The sequence below is a fragment of the Polistes fuscatus genome, unplaced genomic scaffold, assembly GCF_010416935.1.
Source record: "Polistes fuscatus isolate 324 unplaced genomic scaffold, CU_Pfus_HIC Scaffold36, whole genome shotgun sequence".
NCBI lineage: Eukaryota > Metazoa > Arthropoda > Insecta > Hymenoptera > Vespidae > Polistes > Polistes fuscatus.
In genome coordinates, this window is record NW_025113114.1 from 1 (window position 1) to 21,884 (window position 21,884).

The window sequence follows — 21,884 nt, forward strand, 5'->3', positions numbered from 1 at the left end:
AAAAAAGAAAGGTATTATCGATCCGAAAATGTTAGGCGACACAATGTTCGCGTTGATATAAATTCAGAAAGGAATTTAAAATGTAAATTAGTGGGACTGTGTAAGTACGTGGGGTATGTGTGTGCGAGGTGATATTTCCGTTTGCAATGGAGAAATGACGGAAATAACGTGGCAACTGGTTCACGGAGCGAGATCGAATAAATTCGTCGTTTCAAAGCGTCCAAGTTTCAACACAAAGTAACTGTCGACCGCCAGATTCTCCAACTCGTGTAAACTGGTCAAGTAGTTGGACGAAGGATAACTCTGATTATTCGATGCGTGCTTCATTCGAGTGCGGCTCCAATTAGCGAAAGATCAGAAGTGAATTCGTTTGTAGTTTTTACGTTGGACGAACGGAAGAAAAGAAATAATTTCATTTAACCGTTTAACCATTTCTTTCCTATTTACTTTTCTCATTTTGAGTTTTTTTTCTTTTCGCATGACTTCGGTACATTTATATTATTTCAAAATATTATTTCTTTTTTTTATTAAGAATAAAATGAATAATAATTAACGGTAGTGAACTATCTCATTTGTACAAAGACAAAAGATGGTTCTTTGATTAATTTTTTTTATTCGTTTTGTATGTATTAGATTATGTATGAAATACACGAGAATCAATAGCGACTAAATGGTAGGTAGAATGTTTCTAAATTCTTTTTAAGCACACTTGGGTAAATTATATAAAAACTTACTTTGTTCCATTTATTGTGTTTCATATAAATGAATACTCTATATCAAACGCTTTCTGAATAAACTATATTGATATTTCATATAAAGGTAACGTAGAAATTATTAGTGCATATCGAATTTGAAATAGATTAATAATATCGAATACGGAGGGTAGGATATTAAATTTAAGTCGTGTTTAACATATATAATAAATATAATTAGAATTAATATGATTAAGTTTAATTTCATATACTGATGATTTGATGGATATAATCACTTTGGTCAATATTTGACAGTCATTTTCGGGTATTCCATTAAATAAATTGCCATATATATATTCATATAAAGATTATTTCATTTTATCGGTGAATACGTATCGTTCGTTATATTAGTTTCGAAAATGTTCTTGCTCCGTATAAGGAATCTATCGGATTTTAACTAATTACACCAGACTTAGTTTTTTTCGATTTTAATCAAACTAAAATAAGTACGATTACACGTAGCTAGGAGATATAAAGAAAGTTTGAAAGAAATAAAACTAATTCTAAGGTTAAAGCTTAGCGTTAAGCTTCGGTTTTGTAAGAAGTTGACTTCAGTTACGTGTTGAAGGCTATCGATGTGCATTAAATAAAAGAAAACAGTCTAACACAGAAAAAACAAAAATACCAGTCGTACATACCGCGTCATGCCACAATTCAAAATAAAAATTGTCTGAATATACGTCGAGTATAGTGCAAAATAAACATTCTAGTTTATCTGCATCGATTAAAATTTGATTTCTGAGTTATAAGCAAAAGAGATCATCATTTTTATATAACACGTATAGAATTTGAATATTGAATAAGAACCTGTATAGAATCTCGGAATCTCCACAGTCTAGATCACCAGATGTTATTTGTTCAGAAATAAATATTATATCCTTTTCTTAAGAGGACCCTATCTTACGAATCTATAGTGCCATAAATTTTCTATCTATCTTATACAAACTAAGATTACATTATCCTATATCTATCCTAAATTAATATTACTCCTTAAAATATTTTTTACAAAACAAAATGATCCAGAGAACTGTAGGGCGAAACGAATTTTACCATGGCCATTCGTGCAATGTGCAAAGAGAAAATTCCTACACGCTCGAATGTTTTTGTTTGCCAAAATTCTCCATTTTTTAAATCGATAGTAGGTACGTTCCATTGCCACTTGCAATTTACTTAGAAAACTCAAATTTTCAAAAAAAAAGATTTTTACGGTAATCAAAAATTCCTCGTATTTCTATTGAAATTTCTTGTGTGAATGATCGTTCGCTTGTCAATGTGAATCAATGTATACACGTAACATATATGTACACGTTTTACAGCTATATTGTTCGGATTACTAAAAACGAATAAGTGATGATACTCATTCGAATAAATTAAAATTTTGTCGATACCCATCATTCACACAATGGATCGTTATCTATTTGTTGATGGGTAAACTTGGAAAAGTGTAACTTCTATATTATTAAATTCAAATATATACAAAAATTATAGATTTTTTTTCTCATATTTCATAATTATTGATACGTTAGATTTTCATTCAAATTAACTAAAGATGATGATTAAAATTATTCTAAGCATTTATATGAAAATATTCAAATAATAACAAATAATGGTCCTTAATTTTCAAGTATTACTTTTCTATTTTAAATTATACAAGTCAAGCATTCATACTTTGTCAGATATATTTTTAAATCCAAATATAGCAAAAAATAATGATTTTTTTCTTAATATTTTTAATTAGTTTACACAAGATCCTTATTCCTAAAATGAACAAAATTATACAAATGTAAATAATAATAAAATAATAATAATAAAAAATAGTGTTGTCTATAGGATTGTAGGTATATATATGTATACCTATTTTAAGTAGTACAATTTAGAGATATCAATACTTGGTCAGACATATTCTTAAATCCAAATATGGTAGAAAATATGAATTTTTTTTAAATTAATTTTTAATCATCGTTTTACGTAAGATGTTGCTTATAATAATGAGAAGTATTATAGCAGTGTAAATAATAATGATAATAATAATAATAATAATAATAATAATAATATATATACAACAATAACAAGAGAATAGTTGTTGTAAAAAGCAAAGTGGCCGCAAAGCGATCCTAGTTTCACCTTTGTCACGTTTTTCATAAAGATTAATTGAATTCTATCGTGGCTATTTCCTTCGGCAACGAACCGTACGGATTGTTGGGATTCGAAAATTTCGAGCAGAATCGGAAGCGGTGTTATTAATGACGCAGAGAGTTTCGATTGCTTTTCGACGGTGAGCCGCTGTACGCTGCGCGATGCCGGCTCGGCTCGCGAGCCACCCTCCGTTATCCAACCACCTCTACTTCTCCCTTTCCTCTTGTCTATGTCCTCGTGTAATCGATGAAAAATGTTTCAATTTTATCTCGGCGAATTAAAATATTGCCTTGAGGATAGGGAAAAAATCTGTTCGACAAATCGGATTGTTTGATAAAATATGCATTCTATCGTTGGCTTATTCACTTTCAGCTGAGAGATTGGGATCGATAACTGTGAATTGGGATCGATCTCGATTGGGTCTAGGATCACTTTACTTTTGATATACTATGCAAGGAAATAATCATTGATTATTCCCATCATCGGTATGGTAATTTTCGTTAGTCATTTGAGTCAATACGAGAAAGAGAAAGAGAGAGAGAGACAGAAAAAAACTTGACTTTTTCTTGTCGCAATTAACTTAACGTGGTGACGGAAGAATTCGATTAAAACTCGTAAGAGAAACGATGGGAAACGTGGTGTGTTGTCCTAATCGATATAACCGTATATACATATATAGATAAATACATATCTACTATGGCAAGTATGTTCGGTCGAAATTAGCTCGTTAACTGTTCGAAAACGGCAAACTACTTCGTCTCTTCTTTTTTCCCAATTTCGCAAACGATTTAACATTGCATTCCTGAATATAGGAAATGTGCGCAATTGAATGGAGGGTTGAGGACCCAACATATTCTCTACTACTACATTCCATCCTATTTCTATTTCGATGACTAGTTGACGTTTAACGTAAGCCAAGTGATGACTTATTCCTAGTAGTACTTACTGTTTAGTTCTATGGTGACAGTAGTTTTGGGCGGTGGTGCCAAGTGAGTGTTACTCGCCTCGCAGGACAATTTGGCATGATGATGACTTCTTGCGAGCCCTTTCACTGTCACATTGCTTATCGTTATGACGTTGCTTTCCCCTTCAGGCCCTTGCGTTTCTCGAACCTCCGTTGGTGCATCGATTTTCTGCGACCCGAGAGACCACACGACTCGCGGTCTCGGTTTGCCTGTCGCACAGAAACACAAAAGGGGAATGAGAGAGACAGAGATGCATAATGTATGTATGTCTGTGTGTGTGTTTGTGTTGTATATGTGATAGAACGAAAGATGAGAATAGCTGCACCGAAGAGCGATAAGTTATGAATCTTGCAAAGTTTCCAATTTCTCTATTACAGAGATGGATTATGGATCTTTAGCCGACCTTGCTACGAATGTTATAACTTTATTGTTTGGATGATAATTTATAGTGCAATAGATCATTTGTTTGATTATAAATGGTGCATTCATTTTTCCTTAGATGCTTCTTCTTTCTTTAAGAGAAAAATAGAATAAAAAAAGGCCAAATTTGATTACATTTAATAAACTTATGCGAGAAGGGTCGAAAGATATAATAGTTCAAAAGAATTAACTGCAACAAAACTAAAATCAAGTTTTATAAATTGTCGGTTGATACTTTTGAATTTTAGACAAATCTCTTTAATGGAAAATAATAAAAGAGAGAGAAACATTTACACATTAACAAATGGAATGTATGAAAAATTCTGTTAGAATCATATGATCAAAATTCAAATAATCAATATAGTAATTTATAATGTTAACATCGATATATTCTATAGAGACATTTGGAAGGAAAAGAATAAAAGAAGAGGATAGATAGGAGAGTGGAAAATTCGAGGTAACGGGATGGTTTGGATGGAATCAAAGATACAATCCATGTTCACGTCTAATCTAGGAGTCGATCTAATCGGATACTAGGACGAGTCAGGAGAAACATCGACATACTCTGTAGCATCGTCAATCACGTACAACGACAGGTCTTATTTGCTCGCGACAACGGCCGATCGACGCTGAGGTCGGTGCTGATGGCATCCCTCTCTCAATCTAGACCCCGTCTGTTTCTCCGATTTATTGGCATCACTATACCCGATGGAGATGCTCGCAAGACTTCCTATTACTAATTGCGTATGTGTTTGTAAGTTTATTCCGCATTGCCATCAATGCCATCTGGTAATCCAAGAAACTTCGGGGAAGCTCTAGGAATTTGCGCGCGCGTGTGTGTGTGTGTGAACCTATGTCTGATCCAAAACTTTGTCGTGTCTGATTATTTCGATAAATTATATCGTCGACGTTTCTTTTAAAATCCTACGAGCTAAACTTGTATTTTTAAATTTAAAAAAGCAGACCTTTTGCTCGATAAAAGTATCCGCAAGAAGTGATTAATTTTTAATATTACTTTTAGAGAATTTATATAATTAATATAAAATACATTTATTTATTTATATATTTGTGATTAGGTTTGCATACTTAGGCGCACATATTTTCGAAATGATGATGATAAAAAATAATTTTATACGGATAAATAATAGGAATTTCTTTCTTAAAAATCAAATCGGAAAGAAATAAAATAAAAAATAAGTTGCGATAAACCCCAGCGTTAGCTTAGACCACATTTTCAGTAGTATAGTACTTTAACTCGTGTATAATCTCGTACTCTCTTATTGCGAATAATAGTCTGAAACTGAAAGCACCGCGCGTGGTGTATTTTTAATTAGACAAAAACTATAATTTTACAACTATAATATCACGAAGTTGTGGGGAGAGTTTTTCCTAATATGAAAAGCTTATATTTATGGCTATGTTTCTCTCTACTTTTGTTCGAGTTTTTACATGTTACGAATTTAATACCATAACCTCTTGTCTTTAAAACGAGTCATATCTTTTTTCGCTATTTTGCAATGCTAAAAAAATTCGATTGAGTTTCTGATTAAAAATACGACGGTAGATTAAAAACGTTTTTCCATACACACATTTCTCCGTTTTGCCATCAATCTTTCTTCATCTTCGCAATTCGTTTCGTCGATTGAGATCTACGATCAATGGTTACGTCTACGTTTGATATTTTTTATTCGCAGACATAAAACGACCCTTCTCACAGTGAAATGTTTTATTAATAATTCGTTTGATAATTGTTATTGGAATAAAAGTATACGACACGCATACATACGCAGAAAAATATGGATATTTTTAACGGTAAAGGTTTTTTTCTTCTTTTTAGAAGCGGATTATTTGCTTAACAAGAGTGAGCGGGGAAAAGGAAAGAATAAACGTACAAAAGCGGGGATAAGGTTTGAGGATGGAACTAAAGGGTGACAAAAGCGAAGATCGAGCGAACGCTTCGTTCACTTGTCTTTCTTTCTCCAGAACTTCCGAGGAATTATTTCATTGCCGGAGGCATGAAATGAGAAAGAGTGACGAAGATAGAGAAGTAGCAAAAGAGAGAGATAGATAGATAGAGAGAGAAAGAGCGAGAGAGGGGTGGGGATGAGGGAGAAAGTGAAAGAAGAAAAGAGAAAGACAGGAAAGAGCTTTATCGTTTTCGTGAACGTCTTTATCTGTGTTTTCTAGATTTTGACGATATATAAGAATTCAAACAAAAGATTTTATATAGTTAGGGAGGGTAACGGTTTATTTTAAATTCAATTGATCAAATTTATTGAATGAAATAGTCATTAATGATAATTCTTTTTAATTTTAGCTAGAATCACTCTTATTTCTTTTTCAATAGATTTTCATTATTTGTTCTTTGAAATATAGTATTTTCAAACATAAGAGATATGGTTGTTGTTATCTTACTTATGTCTTTAATCATTTGTTTAACAGAACGCTTTTGTCGTAACCGTTTAGATTCTGCATTCTCTTGAATTTGTAGATTTTTATTCGAATAGATTCTTCTAATTTGTTTTTTTAATATTTTGTTTTTTAAAACATAGAAGGTATGTTTATTATCTAAGCATATTTCTGGAATCTATTTGTTTAACAGAACGCTTCTGTTATATCCGTTCGGATTATCCATACCTTTGAATTTGTATATATATTTTATGCTCAATTCTATATACTACATACATGTATTTATATATATATAATACATACGTGTAAAGGTATAATACGTAACAATATACGTGTACTATTAAATTACAGCGTAAGGACAATGTACGTATCTCCTTTGTATTCCGATGAAAGCTTAAGGGGTTATATCCACTTGTGATTTTCAAAAAAAATTTTTTTTTTTTTTTCATTTTTTGAATGTAAATATATTCAAGAATATTCTCTGAAAATTTCAAATCGATCCGACAATTAGTTTCGGAGATATGAGCGTATTAGTAAGAACGTCTCCGAGCGTTCGAAAGTAGGCGGAGCACGAGCCGGAGTAGCAGCTGTTTCTGGTAGCCGCTATACTTTTGATTTCGACTTATATTGTGTTTGGGACCCTAAGATAATAATACAAAAAATCTAGTTTATACGTGAAACCTATGTTGAGGAATTTTAAGTTAAAAATATGTGAACTCATCAGTTAAAAGTGATCTTCCACGTGGACAAGTTGTGTTTTTGCTCAGTTTGTGTATTTCTCAGTGTGTATAGTTTAATTAATTAAAGTAAAAAGTGCCTCGTAAAATTAGCAGAGAAACTCGTAGAACTTCCAGTGAACAGTTGTCTCGAAGAAATAAACGGAAGAACGTTTTTAATCCGAAAACCGTGGAATATGATGATAGCAGTTTGATTATGAGGCCTTACCACCTGATGTTGCAACAGCTATTTTTCCAATTTACGAAGATCTAAGTAACAAAAAATTATTGGAACGATGCGTTGGTAGTTTTACCCAGAACAATAATGAAAGTTATAATCAGCTGATATGGAAAATAACTCCAAAAATCATTCCAGCTGGCTCTAAAATTGTGGAAATAGCTGCAAACATTGCAGCCGGGGTCTTTAATGAAGGTAAAACATCTCTTCTTTATTATATGAGTGCTATGGGATTATCACTTGGACCCAATGCTCATTCCTTCGTGAGTAAAGAGGACGCAAAGCGCATCTCAATTTCGGACGCAAGAGCGCAAGGGTCGACGCGCGAGGGGAGAATGGCTCGTAGACAACAACAACTAAACATTTTGGAGGCAAACGACGAAGCAGAGGGTTCCTCTTATAGTGCTGGAATAGATGACACGATGTAAGTTGAAAAAAAAATTTTTAATTTAGTGTAAATCATTCCCGAAACTTTAAACGCGTTTATCTCGAAACCGTGTTTTCAGAGTCGGTGAGAAAAATTTCTCCGAAACCGCTAAACCGATCAGTTTGAAATTTTCACACGACTTACTCAGATATATTTTTCAGGTAATGATCGAAGGAATAAGGTTTTGGACAATAATTTCGATTTTTTAAGCCACCTTGAAATGAAAAATTTTCATGAAAAACTGAATTTTTTTTTTGAACAGCCGCCATTTTGTCAAAAATCAAAATTTTGACTAGTCCTTCAATCATTACCTGTATTTATTTATTACAAAACTAAACATTTTTGGTTTTTGGTTTTCAGATAATTTGGACCAGAGATATCTTGCTCACCGCCAAGCACTTTTTTTTGGAGGTCTCTCCGCAGATCATCTACAGGAGCTAGGGGATCCAATATTTTTTTAAATAAATTTCTGATTGTTAAAGTACATTAAATTCTGCTTAAGTACATTTTTTTTATTAATGTATAAAATTAAATGCCTCTTTGGAAAAAATTCACAAAAAAAAGCGTTTTTTCTGCCTCGCAAGTGGATATAACCCCTTTAAAGGAAATTAAAGTGAACACACTTGGATATCGCTTAACGCACATGCATGTTTATTTTTATTAGTTGCGACATTTTATTTAACCGATATTGTAAATCGACAATTCGTATTATTTTATTGTCAAATAATATGTTAGATAAACCAACAACAACAAATAAATATAACACCGACATTAGGCAAGGGTCGAAATTTTATATGTATAAGTGCATCATTTGGAAAAATGGTATTTACAACGATATTCCTACGCTAGTGTTTTAGGATAACATTTCGATTCATTTGTCAAGCGTATATATTAGAGTACAACGCTTGCACGAAAATAACGCACTAAAATCAAAGTAATAAATTATGATGTTCTACGAGCTTGCAAACATACTTACACACTAGGCCAACCATTTATTCGATCGATATGATGTAATTTGATAAAGTCATAAATACTGAATAATTTAATAAGAGTTAGTTAAGCGGTATACCTTTTATTTATAATTGAATAAATAGAAACATTGTTATTTATAATCTCTTGTTTAAAATTTTTTTATTTTGGGGTACTGATATCCGTACTGGTATATCGAATAAACGATGTAAATTCAGGAGAGTTGAAAAATCGAGATGGAAGAATTTTTGGATGAGGATGAGGAAGTGGTATGCTTGCGGGGGAAGGGGGGATGAGATAGAACGTTCCAAGATTTTCATTGCTCGAGCGTCGCGTTAAAACAAACATTTTATCGCGGTCGTCGCGGCGCGCCGTTGTAAAATTGCGTTCGTGGCGACATTCTAACAATACGATGAGGCTCGAGGGAATCAGGAAGAGAAAACGACGACGACGAACAGGAGGTGGAGGAAGTAGAGGAGGTAGATGAGGAGGAGGAGGAGGAGGAGGAAAGCGAGGAAGAAAGCTAGGAGAAACGTGGAAACATGGTGCATTGTGATACAAAAATGCAAGCTACAATACACACGGTGAGGCCTGACGGAGAAAGCTTTCGAAGGTGAACGCAGGATAACGTTGCACCACTTTTAAAACTATCCAACCCGTTCGTTTCTACTATCGCAACGATATATTGAAAAATTTCACGATCGTATAAGCTTGTAATGTTACAAGGTTAACACATATCGTGATCTCGACCAATGTCAATTTTGAATGAAGAAAAATGCTAATAGTGTGAACACGTAACACGAAGTATTTTTAACTTTTTTTTTTTGGTTCTTTATTTCAATTTCTTCTAAAATATAACAAACCTATATCTGTATCTATCCAATATTTATAGGGATGTAAGTATTATGTTATGCCTTTTTATGAATCTTTCGAGGAACTAGTCAATAAAGTTTATAAAAAGAGGAGACAACAATTTCTTCCCACTTGAGAATTTTATTGATTTTAAAACCGATCGAGATAGACGAATCGTAGGAATTTAAAGGAATTTACGAGGAGATAATATCGTTCGCACGTACGATGACATCGATAAAGATCGTCGAGCCAAACGCATTATATTATTCTCACCGAAACACAACATTTTTCATAGTTTTATGGTATGATAAAATAAATTAAAGTTCCCTGCAACCGCTTTTGCTTTTCTTCTCTTTTCTCTCTCTCTCTCTCCCCCCCTCTCTCTCTTTTTTCCTTATCCTTTATCTATTTTCTGTCTTTTTCCTTTTTTTTGTTTCCTTATTCTTTTTCTTTTTCTTTTTGCGAGCCGGAACGTATGTACATACATACATACCAAGAGTAATGCTTAGTAGAAAAAAATTCTGCTTTACCCTGTGTATGTTGAAGGCAGCGCGATAAACAAGGTTGCATGTATAACTCGAATAAGTTACCTTTAACTATAGTCACGAATTTCCCCCTATCTTTTTCTTTTTCTCTCTTACCGATCTTTTTCTTTCCTTTGAATCGCACGGGTAACTCGTACCTTTTGCTTTTTACATGTAAAGACGACCTGTTTTTCATCAAACGTTCTAACTTTATGAGATGTGTACACATATACACACACCAACCGCTGCCAGTAACTTTTTGTTCTTTTTTTTTTTTTTTTATTTTCATTTTACGTGCAGACTAATGTCTATTAAAAATATTTATTTTATCCGTTTAATCTACGATAAACTGTTAGTTTTAATCGTTGTAAAATATTTATTATTTGAATTACAGAAGATACGAATTATTTCAAATTAATGAATATAAAAATTTGTTTAGAACATGATAAAAAATAAGGCATGACGGATTATAGATAAACGAATAATTATTTATTATATTATACTTATATACAAACAGAGACAATTTTTTAAAACATTTCTAAATCGTATCTCTCTTATCGGTAAGGTCGACATTTCTTCGTTCGTTGGCTTGATAACGTCGCAGGATAAATCATATAGCTCGTGTGAACCTGCGACTGGCAGTGGTAATAAACAATACGAAGATTAACCTGCAAGACCGCTTTCAAGCTCTCTATCTACGGTGGTATGTTGGTATGCGTACGTTCGCACGATACTTGCGATATAGACCATAATAGACCCAATCTCGTTGTCGTACGTTGATATACGTTGGTCGTTGAATAAAGTTGTCGGAGACGTTCGTCATTGTGTGCTTTTATTTAAAGGACCCTTGGAGATAATCTGCCATATTTTCGAAATATTCAAATTCTTCTCTTCGAATTATAATATTAATTTTGTACAATTTACACGCGATAACGTATCAACATTAATCATTTGTTTTGTTATAATTTGCGAATCTGCGTCAATATTTTAATATATTTTCATTTTCTTATCGAGGATTGAGAAAATATGGGAGATAAATATTTGCTTGTCCCATTCAATTTCTAGTTTTTTAATACTATTTCTCAAATAAGCACCATTGTTTCTTCCTTAAAATGACATTGAATATTTATTTCAGTAGAAAGTGCCACATTAATTTAAATTATTCAAAATTTATTATGTGATTTTCCAGCATTAGGATTGAAAATCTAGTCGACACATTTTCATAGTGAGAAGACTTAGCTTTCTAAATAGAGACATATCGTCGAGAAGGTGTGAAGAAACTTGTAAAGTTACATGTGAAAAGACAAATCTTCAGTAGGAATGGTATTTACGCAAGGTCGACTAGTATGCCGTAAAGAGACAAGTAGACTGTTCCAAGGATGTCTTTAGAGAGAAGGATGGTTATGTTTGAATTTGCTGTTGATTTGGTTTGATGTTAAATTCTCTAAGAGACGAAATTTCAATATTCGAAATTCCCCTGAGTTCTAATTCCCACGTCGATTTCAGAAACCGATGGTAACGGTTTATATTTGTGGACAAACGTTTAATAGAGTTTGATAACGAACGTCTGATAATTGAATTAGATCAAAGAATATAAATAGATTTGATTTTATGTCAGATTGCTGTCTTATTCTTTTGTCGAATATGTAGTTGTTTTTCCTCCTCTCATACGCAGTTACGATTTAGCGAATATTTTCGTTTTACGAATATAGGTCTGGTAAATAGTAACGGTGAGAGTGAATGAAATGTTCAAAATAGAGCTTTTAGTAGTTTGAATAAAGTTAGTGTCGATTTTCCGTGATAAATTGTGTGTTTTTGAAAGTTAGAGAGAGGGAAGTAGAGTTGGGAAGAAAGTATTTGCGTAAGGACTATCGATGTAATTCCGATCGATCGGTGTGACCGTTATCGAAGTTGACTCTCTTCTCGAGAAGAAATATATACGAAAAGGAAGGAATTCTTCTGAAATAAATCAATACGTTCGACAGATAAGAAAATAAAATAAAATAAAAGAGTTACATATATCGTGGAAAGAACCGTTCAAATATAAAATGATGGTAACAAGTTTTAAAGAGTAGAACCTGGGCAACGAGCGTTCTTTAACGTGTTCGTTGGTCCATCGAGGGTACGATTTAACGTAAATCGTCTGAAAATTGTTCGGAAAAAAGAGGAGAGAGTGAAAGAGGGAGGAGAGAGAGAGAGAGAGAGAGAGAGTAAGAGTCGTCTTTTCGCGAATCCCGCAAAGAATCTCGCTTTCCAGCACTTTCCACCACGTTTATGGATCTAACCCGAAATTGCATTCGATCGAAGGAAGACCCTTCTTCCCTTCCAACCTGTCTGCTTGCCCTTCCAATCGTCGATCTACTATTCCTTTTTGACTTCTTTTATCGAATATCGGAAAGTACGCGACGATAACCTAAGATTATCCTCTTTCCTTTCATTTCCCTATCTTTCATTTTGATATCACTGAGAGAAAGAAAGAAAAGTAATGGAAGATGAACGGTTGAAAAAAGAAAGGAATGGAGGATGGTAACAGGAAACCGAAAAAAAGAGACAGGGCAGAGGAGGGCAGGTAGAAAATGATTTTCAAGATGATTCAGCCTTTATTCTCATTTCGTCGGGAGGGTTATAACCAACTCGTTCCCTCGTCAGACCTCATTACCACGAGCACTTAGGAGCTGGCGATTTGATCGAGTATGACGGATGTTCGTTTCTCCCGTTCTTAAACGCGCGGCATAAGCACTTATCGTAATTTTCATTTTATTTTCTACGAAGGATGTGTCCGATGATGGATCGATGTAATTGTATATATTTGTATTTAATACAAATCTTATATGTTGGATGTACGAGCATACATATAACATATTTTTCCTATACCTATTATTTATTTAAAATGTTAAGAATTATCTATAAAGGAAAAACTACAATTCAAGAGTGTCAGAGAATGGATGGTAAGTTTAATTGATTCATTTTTGATTGATATAATAAAATGTTGAATGGAAGATTTTTGAAAAGTTTCGACAAAGTTCTCTACTTACCTCCGTGAACCTCGCAGATGAGGATGAGGTCGGCTCCTTCAGGATAGGCTTCGAGAAGTTTGCTCATGTCTCGTCTCTTCGTGTCATAGATTATCGGCTTCGACGGCGGTACTGCAAGCAGATGAGAAAATACGTTGGTCGAGCGTGATGCACGATATCAATCTTCCATCTTTCAAAGTATTCTATGTCATAAATCCTTTTTATAAGTAGGTTGGTTTATCTATGGGTAAAGGAAAATATACAAAATTGATGCCTCGAGTTTACTCGTATGCATAATCGATGAAGATTCAAACCTATTTCTAAATTTAATCCGAGATTCAATTTCAATTCAAATTCTAGGATTTGGATTCTCTTTGGGAAGATATATATATATACATGTACTTCTATATATTTTTATCGGTGTTTTTTTTTTTAATCGTACTATCGCCTTTTGTGCTTGTACAGTTTTCTAGCAGATATCCATTATTGATCGAAAATTTGGGTGGACCTACCACATTTGCATTTCGTTCAAGATCAAGAGAAAACTTCTGGGAACTTCTAAGAAAAATAGTTGAAACAAATTAATTGCACTAATGTCAATATTGTGTAAAATATTTGTACAGAAAAAAATGATTCCTTAGACGTGCGAGACGTCTAGCCGCAGTTAACAATAATTTACCAAATGATAATAGTAAAGCATATTCTTCTAATCAATTTTTTATATACGTAAAATACGATATATGAATAATTTAAAAATATTTTATAAATATCAATACGTATTCAAACTTTTGGTCGGTAATGTATAATATTCTAAATTTGTTCAGGATCTATCGGTTAATTACAATTTTAAGAAGTAGAGCTAAAGTGACATAAAAAGAAAAAAGAAAAAGAGAAAAGTTTTGACTTATCGGAATGAGTAATTAAGGGACATTTGAAAGATGGTGTCTATCTTTCTGTTGGTTGGAAGTAGTGGTAGCACTATCCATCGCGAGTCTATATTGTACATTATCATTTTCCTGCGGTTTTGAAAACGGAGCCCTAGGTGGTACGTAGTACGCGGCTTGAAAGAATATGCTGGTTAGATGAGGAAATGGAGAGAAAGAGAAAGAGAGTGAGAGAGAGAAAGAGATGGGTTAGGATAGCGGAAGCGAAAAGGGGGAGGAAAGCAGCTTCTATTTGACTTGAAGCGGCCTCTACCTCCTGCGTTTCCTCTTTCATCACCGGCTCGATCCACGATACAGAGAGGAGGGAAATGCAAACAGGCCGAGTTCATCCCGATATGTTCTCGGCCGAATGCCTCGTGGAAATTGCTTCGAATTATTGTCGCCGCATCGCTGCCCGGAACCGCGTTGCACCGCACTAAGAGACGAACGAACCTTGTTGAAAGAGAGAGAAAGAGAGAAAGAGACTTTACGTTGCATAGAGAAGAAGAGACGCAAAGAGTTTCGAAAGTCAATGCAAAAATCGTAGTAGAAAATTGGCAAGCGTGGGTAGGTGGTAGTATCGTGGCAAAGCTCGATAAGCGAGCTCGATTGTGGTGGTAATGCTCCTTCAAGAAAATATACTTCTCTTCTTCGATTCGAGAAAAGCACTCACTATTCTCCTTCTCCTTCCCCTATTACTAACCTTCCACCCCTCCCTCTTCCCCCTACTCCCCGATCGCTACTCCGGCTTTCGAATACTTTTCAATTTGTAGTAAGGAAAGCTTCTTTTTTCGCGATCTTCTTCCTCGTTCGAAACTTCTTGTACCCTCGTTAATGTCGACTTTATCTTAATGTAGAGTTTTCATTGCTCTTTACTATGTATTATTCTTTTATCACATATTTCGTAAACAATGAGAATGAGAAAGCTGAGCAGAGAATAGGAGAGTTCGAGTTGACGACATAGGTTTTAAGTATATCCCTTAGAATTTCTACGTTCGTATATATAATATGTATATAAGTATGTAAATATAATATATATATGTATATGTATGTGTACATAGGTGGAAGTTGTCGTGGCCACACTCCTAATCTTGCTTAAGATTAGAGACGCGTGAGGCTTGCGTCGTTTTAACGTCGCTAATGCCACCACTTGGAACCTTTTATGGGCGTGCTTATCCATAGGAATCATCTAGAAAACGACGTTGTACTTTCTCAACACAGTGATTTTGCTTGCAGCTTCTGCATTGTTCTTTCTCTCTCTTTCTCTGTCTATCTCACTCTCGACGAAAATCGAAAGATCTCGTCGCCTAGGATTATTGTTCGACTATTGTTTCGAAAAAGAAAGATATTTCCGTTGTCCGTCCAGTCAGCGCATTGCGTGGTTTTCATTCGACTGATTTTTCGCATTGCTGGCTAGCGCGAACTCACACATAGTTCCTTAAGTACAGCGTTTATTTTAACTGACCCATTTGACACGATAAGAGTTCCATTCGCTTAACGCGACTACTTACTCTTCGAAAGAGTGGAAAACCCACGACACGACGCTTATTTTATCGATTTTTTCTTGATGGAACGTTTCACCGAATTTCTTTTCAAAGTCGTCCCTACTTACCCGACGATTTCAGAGTTTCAAAATCGATTCATACTATTTTCTCGAGACTTTCAGAGTACTTACGTGCTCTGCGAGTTTCGAATAGATTTAAAGTGTATTGTATCTCAGTGAAATTATTTGCATTACGATCGGTATCATTAAAAATAGTAATAGACTATTAAAATGTCTTGATAATGCTTCTCAGATTACACGATAGGTTTTGTTTGCAAATCTAAACGAAAATAATAAAATGCGCCAACGATATAATTGCTTGGCGTATTTTATTTGTCATTCGAAAAATCAGTAAAGCGATTAGAATTAGATAAAGAATCGGGACTAGAGTCGTTCAATCTTCTAAATATTTTATCAAAGATTATGATTTGTAGAATTCACATGAGTCTTTTCTTATTTCGGGTATATTTGATACATATGCTTTTGGTATAAAGAGGATATGACACTGTGGTTTGCCTTTAAGGATTATCAAGTCAAGCGTAGTATCTTTGCGAAATTTCAAGTTTGAGAAAATAAAAGAAAGAAGGTTAATAATAATAAAATTAGAAAACAAATAATGATAAAATAAAAGAATGAATTGCTCAGGAAGTGTTAAAAAAAGGGTGAAAGAACGAAACGAGTTCGTTACTTGGTTATAGCAATGGTTGCCACAAAGTAGCTGAGAAAACTTTTATAGAATTTTTAGTGTCGACTTGAACAGGAAGTCGTGAGGTAGGAAATGTTGCTTTCTAGCTTGATACTCGGAGTTAGTGTAGCAGTTATAAATGGAAACTGTCGAGCGACGCCTCTTGCGCGCGAATCCTTACGCATTCAACCGCTAGATCTTACCCTAGAAAATTTATTAACGAAAACTTTCTGCTCCATTGTACCAAGAAGAAGAAGAAGAAGAAGAAGAAACAGATGTCTTGGCCGAGCGTACGTGAAACGAACGCGTTTTTTTACGAAATATTTTCCCCTTGTCCCGTTAAACGTCATTTTCTACTAAAACTCTTTGCCGTACAAGATATTATACCAGTTTCATAAAATTTTACGAAAATACAATATGTATATCGCAACGTTCTTGAAAATTTCTCTTATTTTGAGTTTATTTTTCTACGCGAATTTCATTTGTTACACCTAACAGATATTTTAGTTATAATATGCAAATCTTTAAAAATCGCATTAGCCCGATCTGTGTGTGTATTTTGTTTTTTTGTTCATAAAATTCAGTACGTTTTTAGATTTAATTTGGGGATCAAAAGATTACATTTAAATTGTAATTAATTTACGAATATATAAAAGAGAGAGAAAAAAAAACAGGATATTTAAGTTTGTTTATAGATGTGAAAAATTATTAAATAATTGCGAGAATGATATTCTCGGTGAGTACTTTTAGGTAATTTTTCTTCCATGTTTATTTTTCCCTTTCGTTTTTTATTGCAAGTAAATTTTTATCGGCAAAGTTTAAACAGGCAGAAAAAAAATTAAACAGCCGAGCAAAAAACCTTTCCTTTCATGTCAAAGAGAAGTTATTTCCGGTGTTACGAAAAAATATCAATTTCAAAGCTTCAAAATGATGACGGGAGAGTCGTTTGTAAAAACAGGGTGATACGTTTTATCGTGGAAATTATCACAATGTTGGCTAACTTTTTTCTTTTCGTTTTGCATATATAATTTCTGGTTATAAATTAATTTATTATTATTATTATTTTGCAATTAATCAATTAATTTAATTTCCACACACACACACACACACACACACAACATATTCTTTAACTAATTATTATAACTCATTTTTATTGAATGGATAGCTAATCAATCTCGAATACAGGAAATCAATGACGAAAAATAGTACTAAATAATCTATTAAGTACATCAGCAAGGTTTCCAAAGTTTTACTACGGATGATACATTATTATTAAATTAGGCCACGATATCACAACTTCTACGACAGTTTCATTACATGCATTACTTCTATCTTGCACTGCAAGGTTGCACTTTCTTCTTTCTTCAGTTAGTTCAATTTAATAAATATTAATACGACTCGCATGAGAGAGAGAGAGAGAGAGAGAGAGAGAGAGAGAGAGAGAAAGAGAGAGATTTATGATCGAATCGATTATGCGTCAATAATGCGGTTTGATTTCTTCGTGTAAGATAAAACTAAGTAAATTTATTATTTTTTGATTTGTGCTTTTTCTTAACGTTATGAAGAACCTATGGGGGGAAACTAATATTTATCGAGGAAATTAGAAATTTATGCTGAGTACGTTTCTCGTACGTTTATTTTAAGATGGTGTACGGAGCATGCAAACGAACGGGAACATAAAAGCAATATATTTTTGCTACTACCGTAAATAAGGAAAGAAACGTAGCCTAGATTTCTTATGACCACCGCAAAACGTGCTTTAACAGCATTGCTTTGGGTATACTTCTTCTTTCACACTCTCGTTAACATCTTGTATAACTGTAGTATACAATGTTCTTAGATTTCGTTGTTAGAATCGTTTGAAGACGCATATTAAACGTTTTACAATAAAAAAGTTTACATATTTTAACCCTTAGCGCTCCGTAGGCTCCGCTACGGAACCATCCGTCAATTGTTTTGTAACTCCGTAGGCTCCGCTGCGGCGCCCAATGTTTTTAGCATGACTAGGAAAAAAAAAGAAAAAAAAAATTTTTAATTTACTTTTCATTTACAAAAAGAAGGTGCATATGTGTATAAAAGAAATAAAATCAAAAATATTCACAAGCACGTGTAATTCTTCTCACTTAAAATAAAACTCCTTCTTCATACTCGTTTATGCTGCGAAAATGTGCCCGAGTTGCTGATAGGCAGTGGAACAAAAACGTGCGGAGCGCTAAGGGTTAATATAAAACATTTAAAAATATTTGTAAAATTCGTAGAAAGTGAAAATTTATTCACGAATTAATCGTCTCGTAGTCGAAAGATCGGCAAAGGAATGATGGCAATATAAAAAATAGTAAATAAATATTTTTATATATAGATAAGAAAGTTTATACGTAAAAGTGATCGTTAATAATCAAGCTCGCTTTCCTTCTCTTTGGAGTATTTGTTGGCATACTTACATGTAGCCGTACACGTAGACTTGCGCATGAGTCCAGCTAGATAGGATCAGTACAGGGTGGATCGAGTGGACATCCACGATAAGAGTGGCAGAGAAGGAGCTAAAATGTGTTCTAGTGGATTCTCATGGTCTAGTTTCAGTCTCGTCACGTCCAACAGCTTCCCAGAGTCTTCCGAAGTGCTAACGCGTCTCTCGTCCTACTCCTTATTTAGTCTTTCGTCATTTCTATATACCTACATCTATTCTCAACCTCTATATATATATCATGTTTTTACACATACACATACACATACACATACACATTTATATACGCTCACGGTGTTTTCACATATATACATAGATATATGTTGGTATATTTTTATTTTTACAGAAAGAGGTACATTATCGGTCAAAAGCTTGGAATGGCAATTCAGAAAAATATAGGATATTTATAGAAAAAAGAAAAATGAATGATTTATTTATAAAAGAAACATATTGTTATAGTATATTTTATATTATGTATTTATTTTCTTGATCGAGGAATGAGTAATTTTCTGAAGATTGTCTTTCCATCGAAAAACTAGTATTTACTTCTGATATCAGTTCGACATATTTTCGGTTTTTCCTGACAAAATAAATCTTTTCTCGTTAAATATTTTTTTATACGCTATATTCATGCTTTTAATAAAAGTTGTCTTATTATATCAGTTTAGAATGATTTCTAAACTATACAAAATCTTTTTTTGGAAACATAATTGAACTTATTAATATTTGATAATTGTTGAGTATGTTCGATTTTTGTTAGAGAAAATGAACAAATGATTTTAAACTTTTAACAGTTAGTAAATATTATTACAAGTTTATATATTCACATATGCGTGTGGATATATTTTTATTCATAAAGAGGAAGAGAGATGGTCATATAGATGCGCGTATAGGAGAAGGATGAAGGTAAAAAAAAGAAATGGTGGAAGAAAGAAAAGTAGTAGAGGGTTTATTCGCGTAAGCTAGGAATCCACCTATCTTTTCCTCGCCACGAGCAGAGGAGGATGCAACATTTGCGGGATATTCTTCCGCGCTATCGGTTCCACGACGTGCTTGACGAGCGTACACTACCAGTCGCGTCCCAGCCTCCTTCCTTTTCACTATATGGGAATAGTCGCCATAGATTCAGAGCCATTGACTATCCCGGACACGAGAACCGTACGCGACGTGACCGTCTCCGACGATTACTATAACTCATCCGTAAATGCGACTTCTCTTCTTCTTCTTCTTCTTCTTTTTCTTCTTCTTTCGTTTCTTTTTTTATTTCTTTTTATCGTTTTCTTTGTTCTCCTTCTTTCTACTTCTGAACTGATATTCTCTTACGTTTTTGAAAACTTTTCCCGTAGTCTATTGCAATAATAATCATGTATACATACATATATATATGTGTATGTATGTAAAACTATTTTTCGATCTTATTCTACGATAGAACGAGAAGAGTTCTTTGAAACGATAGTAATTTGATAGTCAATGAAATGATATCGATGGAAACTGATATTGAAATTCTTCATTTATATTACTGATATTTATCTATGTTGTATTAGGAAAATAATAGGATAATTCAAGATATAAACTATAAATTAACATTATTATATATATATATATATATATTATTTTTGTTAAATGAGAGTAATATGAATTAATAATTAATGGAATGAAGATAATTAAATTGAATATAATCGTTTATATTTTCGAAAATGAGTGGGGGAAAGTAATTGTATGATTGTTAAAAAAATTTATTTGTAATGTTTATTCTTGAGAAACAATTCTGTGACGAGAATGCAGTATATTTTATGTATTACAAATGCAATTCTATTGTTGAATTATAAATAACATTTTATTTCAATGTTATAAATATTATATATTTAATTAATAGATTTATTATAACGAATATAATATATAATCAGAGTTTTCAGCACGATTCTACGTAATAAATATAATTTAATCTTACAATAAATAACTATTAATTATTTTTGTTGTTTTTGTATTCGTAAAATCCATATTTCGTCGTATGAGCAACGTAATTAAGGCTTCATAGTTTAATATGCGTTAATAGTATGCATATACGTGCGTGTGTGATAAATATAAAGGATTTAAATTTCATTGGACGACACAAAATCTGTTTAAAGAAAAGATAAACAAATACTTCCGAATGATCTCTTTTTTTCCAGTCTCATTTAAGTCAACAAAGAATAGTAATTGAAATTAATCTGAAGTGTGCACGAGAGTGTGATAAAATGATAGCATGAAAAGATAGTAGAAACGAAAAAATAAAAACACAAATGCTGGATGGAAAACAGAAAAAACAGATTAGTAAGAGAAATATAGGAAAGAATAAGTCGTAGGAGAAGCATCGAATAAAATAAAATACGTTCGTAACTAGATGACAAAATATATGAAATGGAATTTGAAAAAAACTATCTCAGAATACAATTAACTTCAAAGAAAATTGTATTCGGAGATCTTTGCATACAAGGAGATAAAACGGTAAACTGAAATCTAAGAACATTTGTAATTCTACTACCCCAGATGTTATGTTTGGCATTAAAGTCACCTCCGGCTAAGAATCTAGAGCCTAGACTTTCGAAGAAATTATCAAAATCTTCTTTTTTGATAGTATGTCTAGGAGGACTGTACACTGCTGAGATAGCTATTGGGCAATGCCAGTCGTATATCATGACACTTGTTGCCTGAAGATGATCTTGTTTATATGGCGCAAGCTCGTAATGTCTTATGTTAGATTTAACTAGAATCGCAGTACCACCATGTGCCCTTCCACTTGGATGATTCGTGGAGTACACCTTATAACCGAAGATTTTAAAATAATTTTTAACCGTAAAGTGTGTC

The 21,884-nt window shown here is 33.3% G+C and overlaps 1 protein-coding gene across 1 annotated transcript; it reads right to left on the bottom strand.

The window, feature by feature from the left end:
• Window positions 1-3,788: 3,788 nt before the first annotated feature.
• Window positions 3,789-13,549, bottom strand: LOC122520456. The gene is made up of 2 exons (XM_043640517.1): window positions 13,444-13,549; window positions 3,789-4,062 (listed from the first exon to the last, which is right to left on the bottom strand). The coding sequence occupies exons 1-2, from the start codon at window positions 13,508-13,510 to the stop codon at window positions 3,821-3,823; spliced, it is 309 nt and encodes a 102-aa protein (XP_043496452.1). The 5' UTR covers window positions 13,511-13,549; the 3' UTR covers window positions 3,789-3,820.
• Window positions 13,550-21,884: the final 8,335 nt, after the last annotated feature.